At 35.2% G+C, this 22,788-nt stretch overlaps 1 protein-coding gene across 1 annotated transcript; it reads left to right on the top strand.

Moving 5' to 3' along the window:
- The first annotated feature begins 7,502 nt into the window (after positions 1–7,502).
- On the top strand, positions 7,503–16,980 carry LOC140872677 (uncharacterized). Its single transcript, XM_073275561.1, has 3 exons — positions 7,503–7,565; positions 8,773–8,856; positions 15,822–16,980. Exons 2-3 carry the CDS (start codon positions 8,773–8,775, stop codon positions 16,845–16,847), a joined length of 1,110 nt encoding a protein of 369 aa, XP_073131662.1. The 5' UTR covers positions 7,503–7,565; the 3' UTR covers positions 16,848–16,980.
- The last annotated feature ends 5,808 nt before the right edge of the window (positions 16,981–22,788 follow it).

Below are 22,788 nucleotides of genomic sequence, written 5' to 3'. Positions count from 1 at the left end.
GAGACATATTATACAAAACTCTGGATAAGAATATGTTTAGCAACATCAAAACATACACTACTGCTAAAGAAATATGGGAGAAACTCACGTAACTGTGTGAAGACAATGATCAAACAAAAAAAACAAACTCATGGTGGCAATCCAGAATTTTGGCAGTATCAAAATGAATCCCAGAGAGACAATGAATGAGTTTGATGAAAGATTCAGTAGCATAATCACTAAGCTGAATGCTTTGGGTAAAAGCTACAACAACAGAGAAGTGGCCTTAAAATTTATGAGAACTTTACCTCGAGAATGGGATGTTAAGACAATTGCTATGAGAGAATCTAAAAATCTCAGCAAGATCAAACTACATGACCTGTTCGCAGATCTCAAAGCTTATGAGTGAGCTGGGAGCAAGAATTGAAGAAGAACCATCCACTCCAAAAGTCAATAAAGTTTAATAGCAGCATCATCTACTTTCAAAACAACAGACCAAATAATTAAGTAGTGATGCAATGTCACTCTTTGCAAAGAAATTTGGCAGGTTCATGAGAAAGAATCACAAGAATTTCCAGAGAAAAAAAAATACATCTTTAGAAGAAAAGAGCCAACCAATGATGATCAAGTGTGCTATAATTGTGGAAAGAAAGGACATTTCACAGTTGAATTCACAAAACCAAAGAAGGACAAAAGAAAGACACCTGATACCCGGAGGAGGAAATCACCTCAGCTCCTCGATGACCCTAAGATAAAAGATCGTCCCTAATCAACTAGGACCATCTTGGGAGCTCGGCCAAGCTCTCCCATCATAATTACCAGCTCGGGTCGTAAGCTCGGCCTCGGGAGATCGGGAGCTCGGCCAAGCTCCCCCATCATAATTCCCATCTCGGCCTTGGGAGATCGGGAGCTTGGCCAAGCTCCCCCACCATGATTCTCAGCTCGGGTTGGGAGCTCGGGTCGGCCCTGATGTCAGTAGGATGTTAGCTTAGTAGATTGGTTTGGAAACCTTGGTGAGCTAGCTAGGATGTTAGGATCAGTGTTTAAGGGGAGTTCAAGGGTTCAACAATGACTCATTCACTTCTTTTCATACGGCTTTAGGGAGAGCAGCAATATAGTGTCCTCATGTTGGCAGTTCAGCTCAGATTAAGTGTATTATTATTTCCTTTGTCAGACAAGACTCAGGCAAGATCTCAGCCTAGATATTCGGAATCGTGATCCCGAGATTCTTGGGTTCTTGATAAGGAAGGTAAGCGCTAAATTCGGAGCCCTCTCCTATAAATATCAGGTTCACTTTCATTATTGGTATTCAAAATTTACTTGTGCACACACACCACTATCTATATTTCACTATCCTAGCACCTGACTTGAGCGTCGGAGGGGATACGCCGGAACACCTTCCGGCCCTCTTTAACACTCTTGTTCGTGGTTTCAGGTCAGCAACAGCTCATCACTTATTGGAGGAGTTTTGTTAGCGCGACTAATTAGCTCATCCAAGGAGATCACTTTATTGAGGTATATCAATTGGCTCCGTCTGCGGGAAGTTTAAGCTAAGGCGTAGATATGTCAGGAAGAGGAAGAGGAAGATGAAGAGGAAGAGGAAGAGGGAATGTGGCGGATATGACTGTAGATCAGCTCAGCCAGTGCATCACTCAAATGGTGCAAGCGGCCATGGGTCAGAATCCACCAAGTCACGCCTCTTAGGCCCTTGACTTTGGTTTAGCTCATCACCTTAGTCACGCCTCTTAGGCCCCTGATTTTGGTTCATCTTATCACCTTAGTCACGCCTCTTAAGCCCCTGACTTTGGTTCAGCTCATCACCTTAGTCACGCCTCTTGGGCCCCTGACTTTGGTTCAGCTCATCACCTTAGTCACGCATCTTAGGCCCTTGACTTTGGTTCAGCTCATCACCTTAGACACGCCTCTTAGGCCCCTGACTTTGGTTCAGCCCATCACCTTAGTCACGCCTCTTCGGACCCTGACTTTGGTTCAGCTCATCACCTTAATCACGCCTCTTGGGCCCCTGACTTTGGTTCAGCTCATCACCTTAGTCATGCCTCTTAGGCCCTTGACTTTGGTTCAACTCATCACCTTAGTCACGCCTCTTAGGCCCCTGACTTTGTTTCAGCTCATCACCTTAGTCATGCCTCTTAGGTCCTTGACTTTGGTTCAGCTCATCACCTTAGTCACGCCTCTTAGGACCCTGACTTTGGTTTAGCTCATTATCCTAGTCAGCTCAATCAAACACACTCATTTTATGGTTGCTATCTCTGCCGGTACTCAGATCAACTGGCCAGAGGTATTATTTAAATTATTTACCTGTATGATTACTATTCCTTCCATCCAATCTCAGGGTTTTGCAGTCCAGATCAGCTACATTTTTAATACGTTAAATGTACATTTGGGTGTTTCTACTACATTAAATCCTCACAAAACTCTGAATGAGAGAGACATTGAAGTGTATAAGGCCAAGCAATTGATCGTGTTTAAGAAGGAAATCATAGATGAGGATGAGATTGAATATCTCACTGTTCAGACATAACAAGAAAAGGCTAAAGCACCAGCCAGCCACCCCAATCCAGCTAAAAAATTATTATACCAAGAAATAAGCCTTTCAAAAGGAAACTTTCTGTATATGAATCAGAATAAGAAGAATCAGAGTCAGATCTATTGACTCTAGCCAGCATTCTTGCCTTTCCCAAATTCCAGACCAAGAAGAGATCTTGTCTGGTATAATTTTTCAATACTCCAGTTGTTCAACCTGCTCCAGTTCCAGCAATTCCACTCTCTAGAATTTCTACAATCATTCCACCAATTGTAGAAACTTATATAATCAGCTTGGAATCCGGCCTAACTCAGTTCAAAGACCAAGGCTCCAGTACAACAATGAGCCTCAGTTTCTATCCAGCGCTCAAATTGCAATCAATCTGACACAGAAAACTGTGACCGATCAAGTTACTGACAGGATGAAACTCTTTTATAAATGGTTCCGATACAGAACCAAGACGTATTTTTTAGACTTAAAATCATGGAAATTTCTCACAAACTTAGCCAATCTTGAGCAAAAGATCTTAGAATGGGCTGAAACCAAAGACATATTTCAAGCCCTTCAACGCAAAGAATTCATATCCACATTGATGAAGGAGAGTATCTTGCGGAAACTTCTAAGTATAAGCATACACAGTATAATCCTCGCAGTCCAAATTCTTTTGATGAATCTGCTGTAATCAGTCAACTCAATATGGATGCTCTGACACTTGCAATGACTGTTAAGACTATGCTCTAGGATCTCAATTTGTACATTATTGAAGAACAAATTGATTTCAATCAACCGGAAGAACCATCTTTTGAGTCAGATAAATTTGATCCTGACAGAGTTCTTGTTCTAGTTAATATTGTTCCAGTCAAACCACTACCTTTTCAGGCCAGCGGGATCTTCCCAATCAAGATAAGACTAACTTTGAAGACCAATCATCAATGTTGTACTCTCATCAAGATCAGCATGATCTCCATATAGATCAATTGCCTGAGCTAACACTGACATCTACGGATGAGATGTGCATTGAAGATATTGCTTCTCCCATGACAGATCCAATGTATGCAATTCTTCATGTCATACCATATATTTTGTCACAAAATGCAAATGATCCATCTGAAGATGTTGTTGTGAATAAGCTTGCACTGGTCGTTGTGCCAAATCCTTCTATAATTCATCAAGATAACACTTTAATTGAGGAAGCTACTCCATCACCTTCATTTTCAGATCAAGATCCCATTGAAATTGCTGAAGATATTTCTGCTTCATCTACAGCTGCTACTCAAGATATCAGTGTAGATACCATTGATCCGGAACTACCAGTTTTTGAAGATACTTCTATAGTTTCGAAATCATCTTTCATTCCTCAACAACAAGATTTGGTTACTTATGCACTTGGCATACTAACTGAGGCTATCTCTGTCTTTCACATGGATAAATCTCTTACTCCAACTGATTTTGATGAGTTCAAAGAAAATGTATGGACAAGATTGCAGCCTTATTATTACCCTAATTTGCTAACGGTAAGATTTTGTAACAGCCAAAAATATTTGGGAAAAATAAAATAAAATGACTTCTTCAATTGAACACTTGCATAATCTTCAAGTCAGGGGAAATGCAGACACAATCTGTCATATCCACAAAGTCCAAAATACTATGCAAGATCAGTTTATGGAAATGCGTTCTACCTTTGGCACTCAGCTCACAGAGATTATGGAGTTTCTCCAACATACTGGTGATGCCAAAAAGGGGGAAAAAAAGAGCTTCCTCATCTCGAAAGTCTTCTCCTCCACCCAAAAGATCGAGAAATACAGAGGACAGAGGGCCTTCCAGCAGTCAAGATCGAAGAAGAAGATACAGAGGGTCAAGTAACCACCAAGTTTACAGAAGATAGATTTTAATTTATCTGTCTGACTTGACAAGATCAACTTGATATTATTTGATTTATAATCAAAAAAAAAAATTCTATCACAATGAGTATGATACTTGGTTTTGAAATCACCAAAAAGGAAGAAATTGATGAAAATAATATATCTTAATTTTGGTGATAATAAGTAGAACAATCGGATGAAATAAAACAAAACCAAGAACAAGTTATACAAGCTCAAATCGATCTGATATCAAGACAGTCTATTGACCTGGATGCTTTTAAAAGGGTGAATATCTCTCAACAGAAGTACTCGTTAAATCAAATGAGACCAGATCAAAGCCAGACCAGATCAATCTATACATTCCAATCTCAATCCGAGTTGTTAGACTAAAGGAAAAAATTAGTTGTTGGTAATATAGACATTATCTTCCGTACTCGACAAATATTCAAAATGATCCACCATATTTGGAAAAGGTACGAGGACACGTGGCATATTCTTATTGAATGTCGGACATATCAGAGACAAAAGTTCTATCGGATATTTTTTTAATGTTGAATAAGATCAACTATAAATACTTGATGATACTCAGAGAATCATAACTCTTGCTCTTGCAATTCAGAACTTTAAAGATCATCAAGTCTTCATAAGCAAACTTTCGAGATCATACAGACAGACAAGAAAAAGATCAAATATCAAACTCATAATTCAAGCTTACTGCTTTATCAGATCGATTGATTGGATCACTATGTGATATTCAGATAAGCTTGTTGAAGCATATCACTTATTGAATTCAAGTTGAAAATCAACCAGAGATTGATCTGATTTGAGAATTTGATACTAGAAGTTTCTTTAAAGGGTTGACTGGATCGGATTTGTACAAGTTCTTGTGTAAATAAAATTCTTCTTAAAAAATCTTTCTAGAAACAGAAAAAGGGGAGACGTAAAAGTTTAAGCTTCAAACTTCCATAAAAATCTCTTGGTCCTTACTTTTACTTATTGCATTTACTTACTTGTAACTGCCTTAGTAATTCAGTTCAATTTTGCAAGGAAGAAATATTCCGCCTGAGCAGATTAGTTCTTTCGAGCAAAATCTGTTTCAGCAAAGGTATTCAAACTCAAACTGAATTTGAGCTGATAAATTAGCTTAAGTATTTAAAATTATTTTATGTGTGTATTCACCTCCCTCTACATACATTTTTTATTCTTACAATTTTATAAGAGTTTCGTACAAAAACTAAAAAAAATAAGAGATAAAAATTATATTTTATAGTAAAACTCATGAATATCCCAAGGTATTTATATTTAGGCTTTAAAAAAACCGCCTAGGTAGGCGCTAGGCTGTGGGTCGTCGTTCGCCTATCTCCTAGCATTTTTTAGAACATTGGTCTAAATTAATATCTCAAAATGTATTTTTCCATAACATTCAACCGAAGCATACTAAATCTAAAAACATTACCTTATGTTTTTATTTTATAATAAAATAGTGTCATTAGTATGTAATGCTGTGTATATATAAAAATTATTATCTATACTATTTAGCAATCAGTGTTAAATCCTTTTGACTAACTAATTTTGGTATGATCGTGAAACTTTATTATAATTCCTAAAACAACCTCTATCAATCCAACTATATATACTAGGTATTCACACACACTCGTGTGCAACAACTGGTTGATTTTTTATAGGGGTGGAATCGGGTCGGGACCCGTCCCATAACCCCCTTACCCGATTTCCGTCCCGATAGAAATTAAGATATTTTTTTTCTCCCGATCTCGCACCTGAGAAGTGTCGGGACCCGAATGTTCGGGATCTCGAACATTCGGGATCTCGTCGGGTCGGGAGAAGGTAATCCCGAATAATATTGTTTTTAAAAAAACAATTCTATGTAAATATTTTTTTAAAAAAAATTATGAAAAAAATCAAAAAATTTCTTAATACATTACAAATAAATTAAAATTTCTTTATATATAAAAATTAAAAAACTAAAACAATTTTTTAGTGCATTACAAATAAACTAAAACAACTACTTGATTAATAAAAAAAACATATAATTATTCATTATAATAAAAAAAACAAAATAAAAATTTATAACTCGATTTTAATATTAAAAAAGATAAATATAAAAAAAAATATGGTATATAATTATAAAACATTAATATTAAAACATAAAATTAAAAAAAATTATTTTTTTAATTAAATAATATTATTTTTAATTCGGGTCGGGTCGGGAATCTCGTCGGAAAGAGTTGCCTATCCCGATCCTGAAATTGATCGGGTCGGGAATTTTCGGGTCGGGAAAAGTTCGGGACGGGAACGGGTCGGGAATCGGGACGGGTCGGGTCGGGATTTATGTAAAATTTGTTACCCTAATTTTTTATACTTATTTTTTTAATATAAAAAAATCTATTAGAAAAATAAAGATTTTTGGGGTAAAAATTAGTAACCGTAGGAAGAAATTAAGGTAGTGTTTGGGAGAGCTTCTATGAAATACTTCTCAGTTTTTTTTAACAAAATTTTTAAATTTTGTGAAATTTTGTTTAAGGAAAAGTTGAGAAATGCTTCCTAAAAATTCTCACAAACACTACTTAAAAGCATTATGGATTATATCAATTGTTTCCCACTCCCTATTTTATTAAAATTATTGAAGATAGATAAATAGATGGAAATTAAGATTAATTTTGTGTTTTCATACCAAGAGATCATACAATTTTTCTACGGCTCTCTTGCTTAATAAATAGGTATATATCACTTTTTATTACATTTTATTTCCACTCCTGCATTTCAATTTAAATTGATAAGTTTTGTTTTAAAGGGCAGGTCTCCTATGATACGGTCTCACGGTTCTATGTCCGTGAGACGGGCTGACCCAACACTACCAAATTACTAGCGCGATCCATTCGCTATGGTAGAATTCGGATCTTAATTTGACCAAAATCAGTAAAAATGAGCTTTCTTCTTTTGTTCTCACGGCCAGTCGCTATACGCAAAATTAAATGAGGAAAAAGTTAGATTTCGTCAATTGAAAATTTAGAAAAATTAGATTTCGTCAATTGAAAATTTCTAAAACATTATCAAGTTTTTGCCCTCCCAAAAAGGATCGAGCATCTTCCAATTGAGCGATTCTAACAGGACTCAACGCTGCTCTCTCTGCCATTGTCGCTAAACTCTTTGCAGCGTAGGTGATTATTTGATACTAATATGATTTTGAAAAATTGATATTTTTATTTGTTTCTAGATTTATTTTTCGAATTTTATTTTATTTTTTTCGGGAATTTCGTATGGACACGGGTTTTTGTGTCCATCGATGAATTGATGCCATTTTTTTAATTAATAAAACCGCCTGTTGTGGCGGGGGTTAGGCAGGGGTTAGGCTGATTAGAAAAAAAAGGAATACAAGAGAGGGAGATTAGGCCAAAACCTCTCGAGAAATTATAAAAATTCAATAGATCACAAAATTAGATCTAATTCTAATATAAGGTAACCCAGATCTGTCCAGTTCTTGTTTCTTTAGTTGATGAGTTTTCTATCTCAAACATGGGTCATCGTGTTGGATAAATTTGATTCGATTTAGGGTTCTTATGTTTTCCTTTTGGGAATTTCTCTTTGTTTCGAGAATTTTAGGATGCTAATTCAAAATTGCTACGACTCATATATTTAACTTATTGAAGCTCTTTGAGCATATGATTTTTCAAGCCTTGAATTGGTTCCTTTGTTTATTTTGGGCGAGATTTCAAAATGTGGCAACAGATATCGATGTAAAAGATGTCTGTAATTTTTTTCTCCTTTTCATTACCGACATTATTATGAGCTCACATGTGTTTTGGTAAATTTCCAGATAAGCTTTACTTCATCGAATTTGAGTATGGATCATACAGATACAAAGGTTTTGATATCGGAAATCACTTCAATAAAGATGTTGGCCATGATTGTGACTATAGCTTGTGCATCACCTTCTTTTCATGGAACCATATATAGCCAACCCAATTCTTATGGTAGAAGATTAGGTTTAGAGATTTTAACAAGTGTAGAAATATATTTATGTAGGTATTTTATGAGCATGCAAGCACTGAGATTTACTGTAGCTTGAAGTTGATGTAACACACACATGTATATTGTCTTTTAGCTATCAACATAGCGACGGGTTATCCATATATAATATGTCTCTTCCTCATACCCAAATTACAAAATAGTCAAACACTACTTATATTTTTTTGCATTAGTAAAATACTAAATGTGTTTTAAAAGGCATTAAGTGCATTATATGAAAATGTTTCCTTAATAAGTTCATAGTTAATATTTTTTATGAATAACATGAAGTTTCTTTCTTTGTTTATGATCTTATCAATATTTTGTATGGTCAACTAACATCATATTCTTAAACTCTAGATGGCCGACGACGATGCCAGTGAAGCAAAAAAGACTAGGAAGAATCACCATTCAGTTGCATGGAAACAAAGAAGATCTGTGGATGTATTTGATTTTCTCTCGTTCCTTTAATTTGTTTCTGTTTTTCAAGTTTTGTTATTTTCCATCTTCCTCCAATTCGACCTAATTTGTTACAACCACAATTAATATATATAATAATAGAAGAGAATTACAACAAATAAAAACCCAGAGATGATATCTGTTCCCTAGCCAAAGCTAATCCCTAACACAAGCTAGTAATATTTAAGCAAAAACCAATAAACGTGAATGTCTAACTCTAACCATTTTCCTCCTAATATATTCTCCTTGCCCCTCCCTCTAGACATTCCTTCTAGAATTCTCTTCACGATAAGATAATAACTTCGGCCCAATGTATTTTGTCCCATTACAATATCAAACTCTTGATCACTTAAAGCCCATGGACCTAAGCTTCTAACAATACCTCCGTCCTGAAAATCAGCCTTGTCCTCAAGGCCGGACTTACGAATGCTATCTTGGAAGATTTCCCTCTGCCTAACTTCATCATTCTGATTTGAGAACCTCTGATCGCTAATTTGAACTTCCACCTTCATGCGTGATTGGTCAACTATAACATTGATTGGGGTGCCACAGTAAACATTGTTAGGTGGAAATTAATGAGGTTGGTCGGGGAATTGCATATGGTTGTTGAATTCCTATTAAATGCAACGCGTAAATAGACGCGTAAAATGGCCTATAAATAGGCTCCTCTGATTTCAGTTTATATCATCCCATTCTTCTCTTCTTTTGTATTAACAAAGAGAGAAGAAAATAAAAAAAGAGAAAAAGTGTGTGTTTTTTTCGGAGATCTCTTGTGAGTTAGATAATTATTTCTCGGTAATACTCGGAGTTTGGGTGTGGTGAGATATAGTGTTTTGTATACACTTGTAATATTTCTCCGATTATAAATATTTACAGCAGCTCCGTGGACGTAGCCTATATTGGGTGAACCACGTAAATCTTGGTGTTCTTGTTGATTGTTTTATTCCGCAATTTTATTATCGTCATGATAGCTCCGGCATAATCCATAACAACTGGTATCAAAGCAGTTACGGTGTCCGGGAGCCTTGGTGAAAAATTTCTTAAAATTCTGAGTATGCTCTGTGGTTGCAGCTTTGTCTGATCTTCCACATCAGAAAATTTTTTTTGAAATTTTATTAAGGCAGTAGAAGCGATGGCCGGAAATGACGGATCGGGACCTGGAATCAATAATTTTGATGGTACAGATTTCACGTTCTGGCGGTTACAGATTAAAGATTATCTGTATAGCAAGAAGCTACATCAACCTCTATACGGGGTAAAGCTAGAAAATATGGAGGATGATGAGTGGGAGCTTCTTGACCGACAAGTGTTAGGGGTAATACGATTGACCCTAACAAAGAACATGGCACACAACGAGAAGGAGACAAAAACCACGGAGGAGATGATGTCCATTTTATCGGACATGTACGAGAAGCCATCAACAAATAATAAAGTGTTCCTCATGAAAAAGTTATTCAACTTGAAGATGGAGGAAGGTGCTTCGGTGGCGGCACACATCAATGAATTCAACACGATTGTTTCCCAGCTAACATCAGTTGAAATTAAATTTGATGATGAGATCCGTGCAATTATTCTTTTGGCGTCTTTACCAAATGCTTGGGAGCCGATGCGGGCAGCGGTTAGCAATTCTGCTGAAAAAGGAAAGTTACAATTCAATGATGTCAGAGATCGAATCCTTGGTGAAGAAGTTCGCAGGAGGGATTCGGGAGAAGCAACACCATCGAGATCTGCCATAAATCTCGAAAACAGAAGTAGGGGCAGGAGTAGCGAAAAAGGTTCTAACCGATGGCGTGGCAGATCCAAATCAAGGAGTGGAAAAGACAAAAATACATTCGAAAAGAAATTAAAGTGCTGGAGCTGTGGTGAAACTGGTCACATGAAAAAGGACTGCAGATCACCCAAGAATAATGCAAATGCTGTTACTGAGGATGTACATGATGCCTTAGTACTATCCTTGGAAAGCCCGGTTGATTCTTGGGTTATGGATTCGGGAGCTTCATTTCATACCACCGGTGATCGTGAGGTATTCAGTAATTACATTGCTGGTAATTACGGAAAAGTTTTCCTGGCTGATGGAAAACCGTTGGAAATAGCTGGTATGGGTGATATCAGTTTGAAAATGTCAAACGGATCTATCTGGAAACTCAACAAAGTGAGGCATGTACCAAAGTTGACCCAAAATCTGATCTCAGTGGGACAGCTCGATGACGAAGGCCATAAAGTGACCTTTGGTGATGGCTCTTGGAAAGTGAGCAAAGGAGTCATGATTGTTGCTCGAGGACAGAAAACTGGAACCCTCTATATGACTTCTAGTTGCAGAGATATGTTAGCAGCTGTGGATGCTGGAGCTAACTCAAGTCTATGGCATTGTAGACTTGGACATATGAGTGAGAAAGGAATTAAGATGCTGATATCAAAAGGGAAGCTACGGCAGTTAAAAACTGTCGAACACAAACTGTGTGAAAGTTGTGTTCTTGGAAAGCAGAAAAGGGTGAGCTTTTCGAAAGGCGATAGAGAACCGAAAGCAGCAAAGTTGGAGCTGGTTCATACTGACGTGTGGGGGCCATCTCCTGTGACATCCCTTGGAGGCTCACGATATTATGTCACATTTATCGATGATTCGAGCAGGAAGGTCTGGGTTTATTTTTTGAAAAATAAATCTGATGTTTATGAAACCTTTAAGAGGTGGAAAGTCATGGTGGAGAATGAGACCAACCTGGAAGTGAAGTGTTTACGGTCTGATAATGGTGGAGAATATGAAGATTTTGAGTTCAAGAAGTATTGTGCACAGAACGGGATCAAGATAGAGAAAACCATTCCTGGTACACCTCAACAGAATGGTATAGCTGAGAGGATGAACATGACCCTGAATGAGCGAGCCAGAAGCATGAGATTGCACGTTGGACTGCCGAAATCATTCTGGGCTGATACAGTTAACACTGCAACGTATCTAATCAACAGAGAACCTTCAGTACTACTTGATTTCAGAATACCAGAGGAGGTCTGGAGCGGCAAAGGAGTAAACCTTTCGTTCTTGAAAGTGTTTGGTTGTCTCTCATATGTTCACATCGATTCAGCCAACAGAACGAAACTTGATCCGAAATCAAAGAAGTGTTTCTTTATTGGTTATGGGGATAATGAGTTTAGTTATCGGTTATGGGATGACCAAAATCGAAAGATCGTTCGGAGCAGAGACGTCATTTTCAATGAGCAAGTTTTGTACAAGGACAACTCAGACATTCCAACTGGAGATAAATGTCCTGAAGTCCAGAAGTCAAATGAAGTGCCATTGATTGATATTCCTGTTAATGAGTCGGAGGATAGTAACCGGGAAGAAGAAACTGCACAAGAAGCTGACCCACAAACTCCGGTAATTGAACTCAGGAGATCGTCAAGAACAATCACACCACCTCTGAAATACTCCCCTGCACTTTACTATATTTTGCTGACTGATAAAGGTGAACCGGAGACCTTTGAAGAAGCGATGCAAAATGATGATTCAACCAAGTGGAAGTTAGCCATGGAAGATGAGATGGATTCACTGTCATCCAATCAGACATGGGAATTGATGGAACTTCCGAAAGACAAAAAGGCATTACACAACAAGTGGGTGTACCGGTTGAAAGAAGAACATGATGGTAGCAAGCGGTACAAGGAGAGACTTGTTGTGAAAGGTTTTCAACAGCGGGAAAGCGTTGATTACACCGAGATTTTCTCTCCAGTGGTGAAGCTGACCACTATCAGAACTGTACTTGGATTAGTGGCGAATGAAAACTTACTTCTGGAGCAGTTGGATGTAAAGACGGCGTTTTTTCATGGTAAACTAGATGAAAAAATTTATATGAAGCAGTCACAGGGATTTGAAGTACGAGGGAAGGAGAAAATGATATGCAAACTTCAGAAGAGCTTGTACGGTCTCAAACAAGCTCCAAGACATTGGTACAAGAAGTTTGACGGATTCATGAATAACAATGGTTTCCTGAGGTGCCAGGCGGATCACTGTTGTTATGTGAAGAAGATTGATGATTCCTATATCATTCTACTGTTATATATGGATTACATGTTGATAGCAGGATCGTGTCTGGAGAATATTGATAAGATCAAGAGAGAGTTATCAAAAGAATTTGCAATGAAAGATTTGGGAGCTGCAAAACAAATTCTTGGTATGAGGATCTTGAGAGATAGGGTGAACGGAGTCTTGATGTTATCTCAGGCCGAGTACGTGAAAAAGGTGCTTAGCAGATTCAACATGAATGAAGCTAAAGTTGTGAGTACTCCTTTGGCTAGTCATTTCAAACTAATCAAAGCCCAATCACCATCGACGGAGCAGGAGCATGCTTATATGAATAAGGTTCCTTATGCCTCTGCTGTCGGAAGCCTCATGTATGCAATGGTGTGCACCAGACCAGACATAGAACATGCAGTGGGAGTTGTGAGCAGGTTTATGAGCAATCCAGGGAAACAACACTGGGAAGCAGTGAAGTGGATTCTCAGATATTTGAAAGGTACTATCAGTTCTTCTCTGTGCTTCAGAAAGTCAAATTCAGGCTTACAAGGTTTTGTAGATGACAACATGGGCGGTGACCTAGACGGCAGAAAGAGTACTACTGGATATGTGTTCACATTGGGTGGTACGACAATAAGTTGGGTGTCCAAGTTGCAAAAGATTGTTGCACTTTCGACTACTGAAGCTGAGTATGTTGCAGTGACAGAAGCTAGCAAGGAGATGATATGGTTGAGATCATTCCTTGTGGAATTGGGTCAGAAGCTTGAGGATAGCACATTACACTGTGACAGTCAGAGTGCTATTCATTTGGCAAAAAATCTTGTTTATCATGCTAGGACGAAGCATATACAGGTTCGGTACCATTTCATCAGATCAGTTTTGGAAGATGGAATCTTGATGCTTGAGAAGATTCCTGGAAGTAAAAATCCAGCAGATATGTTCACAAAGGCGGTGACCACTGACAAACTGAAGTTATGCTCAACTTCAGTTGAACTGCAAGTATAAGAGAGGAGGCATGAGCTGCTACATTAATTGTATGAAGACATGATTGAAATCAAGTCTTCAAGTGAGAGAAATTTTAGGTGGAAATTAATGAGGTTGGTCGGGGAATTGCAGATGGTTGCTGAATTCCTATTAAATGCAACGCGTAAATAGACGCGTAAAATGGCCTATAAATAGGATCCTCTGATTTCAGTTTATATCATCTCATTATTATCTTCTTTTGTATTAACAAAGAGAGAAGAAAATAAAAAGAGAGAAAAAGTGTGTGTTTTTTTCGGAGATCTCTTGTGAGTTAGATAATTATTTCTCGGTAATACTCGGAGTTTGGGTGTGGTGAGATATAGTGTTTTGTATACACTTGTAATATTTCTCCGGTTATAAATATTTACAGCAGCTCCGTGGACGTAGCCTATATTGGGTGAACCACGTAAATCTTGGTGTTCTTGTTGATTGTTTTATTCCGCAATTTTATTATCGTCATGATAGCTCCGGCATAATCCATAACAAACATGTGGACCGAGTAAAGTAAGCTCTTTGGATATAAATGTGTTGCCTTTTTTGATGATACGAGGAAATACATCTTTTGCCACAAATGCCTCGCCCGCCTTACTTCTTCCAGAAATGATAATTGCATCGTTAATTATATGCAATTTCGAGTCACAGACAAGAACCAAATTCTTCCCCAATTTTGCTTCAAATGTACCGGCAGCTCTCAGTTCCTCCCACATGCGACCGGTTGTAATTTGATGCCCACCTTCCCCCTTCACAACATTTGTGCATGTATCCTCAACCAGCTGTCCTCTTTCTTTAATTCAAGATTTTGACATAAGATTGTGCAATGCAATTGCAATGTGAGTTCGTATGCGTGAACCCTTCCAACCAATGTCAAAAATTATTATCTCAAAACCAAGGTCAGCTAAGACATTACCAAAATTCAGAAAATGAAGAGGTTTGACAACATCATGAGTAAAAACTTCCACCAAAAGCCACATCGACTCAATAAAATTTAATTTGCAACTTACCACGCTTCTCAATTTTTCTGCTATAACTTCTTCCTCCCCTAGTTCAAACCTTGGAATATAAGCCGTCCTTTTTCCAACGATTATAAGTTATCTTGTTTGGCCGCTGATTCCCCCTTCCCCGTTCTCGTCCATTGGACTCCAAGTTATCGCCCCATCTTTGCTGTCAAATAAGCTTCCTATCCCAACGGATTGGGCCGAGTCCATTAGTTGACTATTAGAATGGGTAAACAAGGGCCCACAAGATTTTAGTCCAGTCTGATGGGAGTGTTTGCAAGTCTGGAAAGCTTCCAGGGTCCGAAGAACTGCATGTGTTTCCCAGCCCAATCCAACAGCAATGAGTTCCTCCTCGGACGATGGAAGCTGTGAAAGAGTTTTTCCAGCAGTCGTGAGTTGATCTTTCAGCTTCATATTTCTGCAATTTGTGTGGTTGCCGTTTCTCATTTTTTCCCCAACTCAGATCCGACAGGTAACGGACCAATTGTTACAACCACAATTAATATATATAATAATAGAAGAGAATTACAACAAATAAAAACCCAGAGATGATCTCTGTTCCCTAGCCAAAGCTAGTCCCTAGCACAAGCTAGTAATATTTAAGCAAAAGCCAATAAACGTGAATGCCTAACTCTAACCATTTGCCTCCAAATATATTCTCCTTGCCCTTCCCTCAAAACATTCCTTCCAGCCAGAATTCTCTTCACGACAAGATAATATACAATAGCAGTCTCTAGCTTGATCACTTAAAGCACATGGACCTAAGCTCCTTATAACATAATTCTTGCACAAGTTCAAGTCTTTTTGGCAGATTTGCATATGAAACAAAACTGTATTGGATATATGCATGCACAATTTTCATTGAATTATGAATACTTGGGGATTAAAGAAATTAACTATGGTTGTATATGTGGTTCTTACTTCAGGTGCTCATCAATCGCAATACTTGTTGGGGGAAGGCAAAAGAACATCTTCTAGACGACGTGCTTTCCAAAATTTTCCTGAAATTTGCGGCTCAATATTTACATAATGTGATAAGGCTTGTCTGCAAAGAATGGTACCTTGTGATCCGAAGCCAAAGTTTCACCCACCACCACGCCCGGAATTCGGGCTGCGGACTCATCATTCAAGATCGGTCTTTTCCTAACGATGGGATTTATGTGGAAATTCGACAAGGTAGTATCGAGATATCTAAGTGCGCGGTCGGATATCTTGTGTGGAGTAGCTGTAATGGTTTGGTATTGGTCCCTGATTTCAGAGACGTCGGTGTGCTTTCTGTTGTTAATACCTTGACAAAGCATCGGATCGCTCTTCCCCCGATTTCCGGTAGCTATTCAGAATTTGTCTTAGCTTTTGTTGAGGCTTCCATGAAGTATAAAGTGGTGCACAAACCATCCAGTTGGAAGATGCAACTCGAAGTGATGACTATTGGAGTCGACAGTGTTTGGAGGCGTATTGACATAAAAAACGTACCTCGCGAAGCTATGGAGGATCTCATGCCTTCGTCGTTGGTTACGGGAGCATACATAAACTGGATTGGGACATCTTTTGTGCTGACATTTAGCGTAGAGACTGAAACTTTTTGCCGGTTTCCTTTCCCTCAATCACGTGAAGAACGTGGAACGTTTCTCGCGATGGGCAATAATCTGTCCGTTGTTTATAAATCCAGCCCCGATGTACTCAAGGATGTTTGGGAAATGGATCCAAAAACAGGTAAGTGGACCATGTTGCATAAGTTTGATTATCAACTTCAGATTCATAGTTTGGAAAGGATTACTCCCTTTGGCTGGTTGGTAGCTAGGGAGGTATTGGTCTTCGGATCTTGTGACATTCAGACGCATTGCATCGCTTATAATCTTAAGACGAGAGAAATCCAGTCGTTTGATTTGGACAAAAGGGGAGGAGACTACCATTTTCAAGCTCATGTGAACAGCTTGGTTCGGCTGGAATGAGAATTTTGATTGAGCTCTAATCAATTTGATTGATTGGTGGTGCAACATACATAACTCATCATTTCTTGGTTGTTTGATGGAAGTTACTTATATTTGATACCTTAAATCGCTTTATTTTTCTTTTCTTTTTTTTTTCTCTCTCAACTCTTCGAACGTATAACATAGATGATCTTATTATTATGTTTTGAGTTAGATTCGATTTACATAAGTACAGAATGATAGATATATCTATCTATCATACCTTCTATTGGTATTGACGTTAATATATTCATTTGTTACTCAACTTATCTTGAATCATTCATATCTTTTTAATTCATTGTTAACATATATATACATGACATATATGTCCAAAAATATTAATTTCTAGCAATTCTTAATATTATGAAGTTGTAGTTTCTTTCAACAATACAATAGCTGAGCCTTGATTACTATGTGGGCTAAAATTTTAAATTTCAAAATATTTTAATTTTTTGAATCGAGTCATCATGCTAATAATTAATCTAAAATTTTATAAAATTAATATATACATTTTTTAAAAAAATTAAAGCCCGGGTGGCCCAACATGTGGCTCCGCTACTGCAATACTATGTTGATTTTATTAATCTAATTAACTAGTTTTGTTTATATTACAAAGACTTCACGTACGTGGTAATTAATGCTCAAGCATGACTGCATGGTTGACCTTAAATGGTACAAAGGGTTATGGACGAACTTTGACGTTATGCTGATTATTTTGTCAAGTGGTTGAATTGTTGGTTTATGAATAAAGATGGTATATATGTTTTGGAGGTTCCATTATTAATGGATGGTACGTAATACGCAAAAAATGTAGTGTACGTGTGAATTTCAATTTTACTAATGAATGATGTTGGTTTATTATTTCATGAAGAATTAGTTCCCATAATTGACGGCGGTTTATTTATATAATTAGACCCGGCAAACCATTTCACAAAAAACTTACTCAAATCATACAATTAGAACATTAAAAAATGAAACCGATAGTATTAATTTCAAAATCAAAATAATCATGTAGTTTCGAAAACTATGGTAATAGACATTCCATAACAACCGGTTTCACTTTTTGGTAAAACCATTCGATCAAATATTCAGTAGGTAATGGTACTAAATGGGAGTATTCACAATGAATTCGAGTAATTACAATGGACAAAAAACGATCCAGTGCCCAAAAGCAGTATGAAATTTTAAAAAGAATTATCAATCAAGATTCAAGTGCAATGAACTCATCACATGTATATTCCCTACCCATATTCAATGTAAAAGCCAAGATGAACTTAGTTTCTCATCCAAACAATATTTCAAACTCTCCCAAACTCGTAACCCGAGGACCCATCTCTAGGGGTGTTCATCGGTCGGTTAAGTCTAGTTTTTGATTTTTTATTTCGGTTTTTCCGATTTTTGGTTTTAGAAATATATAATCCGATATCCGAACTATTTTTCTTCGGTTCGGTTTGGTTTTTTTACTATATATAGGTTCGGTTATTTTCAGGGGCGGATCCAGGAATTTTTTAAGGGGGGCAGTCGGACAGAATAAATTATCACATATATACACACACATAATTAATCATCACATAAAAAAAAGTTAAATATAGTAAATTTAATAATATTTTTATATTTCAAATTTTATTTACAATATACCCAAACGACTTGATATATACTGAAAATAAATAATAATACTTCATTCGATAAACTAATATTATATATATATATATATATATATATATATATATATTTTTTTTTTTCAATATAATTAATTAATATTCGTAAAAATATTTTCAGCAAAAAAATTTCTCTTCAATGCAGTTGTTGCGATTGGTAAAATAAAAGACAAACTTAGAAGCTTGTAAGGTAACAATTTTTGCTTCAACAAATTTTTTTTTAGGTTTAAAAACTTAAAACCCATTGTGTTTAGGTTTAAAAACTTAGTGATTGAGCTACAATTTTTTAAAAACTATAAACCACAAATTTTTAGATCACTTTGCACACATTAAACAATGAAAATTAACTTAAATTTTTTGACCCTCTTTTATATTTTTGTGTTTGGTTTTTAATTTATGATCATATATTATTATTTTTAAAATATAAAAATATATTGATAATTTTTAAAAAAAAATCAAGGGGGGCAGCTGCCCCCCCTTGCCCCTTAGTAGAACCGCCCCTGGACTTATTTTGGTTTTGATATAATATTTTAATTAATATTATAAATATATTTTAAAATATAATATGTTATCATTTAAATGATTTTTTTAAAATATTTAAATTCAAAGTCTAAATGACTTAAATAAACAACAATCAACTAAAAAGTATTAAAAATGATTCTTATTCACTAGGTATCATATCATAAAATATATAATATAAACAATTATATATAATTATTAATTTAATAAAATTTTGGTTTTTTCGGTCTGTTTGGTTTTGAGATATATTATATCCGAATTTTAAATTTTGATTTTTGGTTCGGTTCGATGTTTGGTTTTTCCGTTTAGATTTCCGATTTTTTTAGTTTTATCCGAAGTTTGAACACCTCTACCCACCTCGACAACTCCATTCTCAAATGCCAGTTTCAAATCAGCCCTCAAAATCTCTTCCAGTACTTGAAAGTACCAATGTCGATTAGCAAATACAGAATGGATCAAGAAAGAGCTCATATCAATTAACATTTCTATCAGGCTGCCATGTAATTCAAACATAGAAATTAAGATTGGCTCAAGAAATTACTCTTAAAGTGGAGTTACGTTTTCATTGCGAACATAGGAGTTATATAGGTTGTACATGAAATGAGTTAAGCTTGGAGCCTCGATTTTCCAAAAATAACACCCCTTAAGCTCATGTGCCCTTTTAATTTCAAAATCTTAAATACGAAAAGCTGATTCTGGACTGAGAATGTAAAAATACAAGGTAATTGCAATTTTTTTTTTTTTGGATACAAATTGCATCGAACAGCAAGCGAGATAGACCACACCTTCATGGCCAAAAGATATTTAATTTATCCATGTGGGCCTGTGGCTATACGTTGGGGCTTGTAGTAATATTTAGTTCTACTCTCTATTGTATGCGATAATGATTTGTCTAACATGCATGAAAACTAATATTATTGGCATTAAAAATAATACTTAAACTGAAAAAATAATATTTTTTATGTCAAATAATAATATATTTTCAAGTAATACTTTTGACATAAAAATTAATGTTTTTGACAAAAAACGTAATACTTTTAATATGAAATAATCACATAATTTCAAGAAATACTTTTTACCAAAAAATTAATATTTTTGACTAAAAAAAACTAATACATTTCATTTAAAACAATCATACTTCCAAATAATACTTTTAACCAAAGAAGTACTTTTAACAAAAAAAAGTGATATTTTTCATAATCATATAATGCAGGGTAATACTTCTTCATATATTCTCATATATTACTTTTAACCAAAATCGTAATACTGTGGGCAGAAAAACTAATGCTTTAGACCAAAAAAGTAATACATATTTTCAAGTAATATTTTTGGCATAAAAATAATAATTTTGTCCAATAAACGTAATATTTTTCATGTGAAATAACCATTTATTTATAAGTAAAACTTTTGACCAAACAACTGATACTGTTGACCAAAAAAGTAATACTTTTCATAATCATATATTACAAAATATTACTTTTAACAAACAAATTAATATTTTTTGGAAAAATAACTAATACTTTTGACCTTCTTCTTCTTCTTAAAAAAAATTAACACTTTTGACCAAAAAAACTATTATTTTTCATGTGCAATAATCATATTTTTTCAGGTACGTAATACTTTTAACAATTACTTTTGGCCAAAAAATAAATAATTTTCATGTGATATAATAATCTCTTTCAAAGTAATACGTTTGTCCAAAAAACTAATACTTTTTTCAAAAAAATAATATTTTTCATAATCATATATTATAAAGTATTAGTTTTTACAGTGACAGTATAACTTTTTATGTCAAAAATATTACAATGTAATATATACTTATTTGACTCAAAACATTATTTTTTATGTCCAAATTATTAATTTTTACTGCAAATATTTTACTTGCTATGTTAAAAGTATTAGTTTGTAATATATTCTTATTTGACTCCAAATTACAATTTTTTATGTCAAAAATATTAGTTTCACTGCAAAAATATTAGTTTTGTGTAAAAAATATTACTTTTATAATATATGATTTTGACGTCAAAGATATTAATTTTGTGTTGAAAGTATTAGTTTTTTCAATAAAAATATTATTTTATGTCAAAAATATTAATTTTTATGTCATAACATTACTTTGTCATACATGTTTCACGCAAAAAAAAAAAAATCATTTTGTAATATTTGATAATTTCAGCCCTAAAATTTAAGTTTCACAACATGGTAATTTAAATTAAAAATAGAATATATTATGATAAAAAAATTGAGAAATCTTGACGAACATAATGCATTCTAATAAAAACTAACTTAACAGGGAAACACTAGCTAACACCATATCACATACTATTAATATTTATAATCAGAATGATTGAATATAAAATAAAGTTGGAAAAGAACAAATTAATCTAAACTATTCCATTCAAGATTGACATGTAAGAAATTTCTTATTCACAACTATATGTAATAAAAAAAATAGAAGGAAAAGAAAAAAATTCAAGAACCTCAAATGGCGTTGACAAACTTAAATTAATTAAAACATTCTTAGTTTTTTTCTCAGTTGCTCGCAGATTACATAGAACATTAACATTTTGAGTTCAGCTTTCTAAGGTTGGCGCAACGAAGACAAACTAAACTCTCTGGACATTAAAGAATCTGTATCTGTCTCAAGATCACCAGCTCCCAGTCCCAAAGCCTTACGATCACTCTCACCAGAGGAACTACTGACGAAACAACTGATACTACAATTACTGTCGCTACTGCTTCATACCCATTCATCACTATCAAATTAAAACCAAAACAAAATTGAAAGTAGGAACCAGGCTAAAACAGAATAACCACAAATATATGAGAAACTTTTGTCTCACCAATGCATAAAAATAGAACAAGAAGACATTGATGGACCGGCCCAATTTCGCATCCCGAATCTGGAGTTTAAAGATATGATGTTAGTTTACCATACAAAATATTGACACGATCATTAAAAAAAGAAAACTTCACGTTATTCATAAAAAATATTAATTATGAACTTATTAAGGAACATTTTCATACAATGCACTTAAAGCCTTTTAAAATACATTTACTATTTTACTAATGCAAAAAATATAAGTACCATTTGAAGATTTTGTAATTTGGATATGAGGCAGATATATATTATATTTGGATAACCCGTCGCTATGTTGAAAGCTAACAACCAATCTACATGTGTGTAGGGATGACAACGGGGCGGGTCTGGGGCGGGCTTGGCTAAACTCGGGATCCGCCCTGCCTTTTTTTGGACCCGCCTCGCCCCGCCCCGCACCGCCCCGTGAACCCGGTGGGTCCAATCTTGGTTAGATCCGTTGGACCCGTCAGAAATTAAATAAATTTAAAATTATTTAATTAAAAAAATTAAAAGTTTAAAAATTAATGAAAATCATTAAATTTAATTCCAAATATATATTGATAATATTTAAGACAAAAAAAATATTCTCACAAGTTAAAATTTATCAATTTGTAATTAATTAATAATTACTGACCAAAAAACATTATAATGATAATTTTTATACAAAACCTATCATAATAAAATAAATTCATTTCAATCTAATAATATTATACACTCAAATTATGAACAATATATTAATTATTTAGTATAAAAATATAATTCTATATTATTAATATTATATATATTTTATATTTATATATATACATGTATATTTTAAATTTATATATGTATATATACTTTGGCGGGGCGGGTTTGGCCAAACCCGGTACCCACCCCGGACCCGCTT

The sequence above is a fragment of the Henckelia pumila genome, unplaced genomic scaffold (genome assembly GCF_033568475.1).
Source record: "Henckelia pumila isolate YLH828 unplaced genomic scaffold, ASM3356847v2 CTG_466, whole genome shotgun sequence".
NCBI lineage: Eukaryota > Viridiplantae > Streptophyta > Magnoliopsida > Lamiales > Gesneriaceae > Henckelia > Henckelia pumila.
This window is presented reverse-complemented; position numbering and strand designations above follow the sequence as displayed.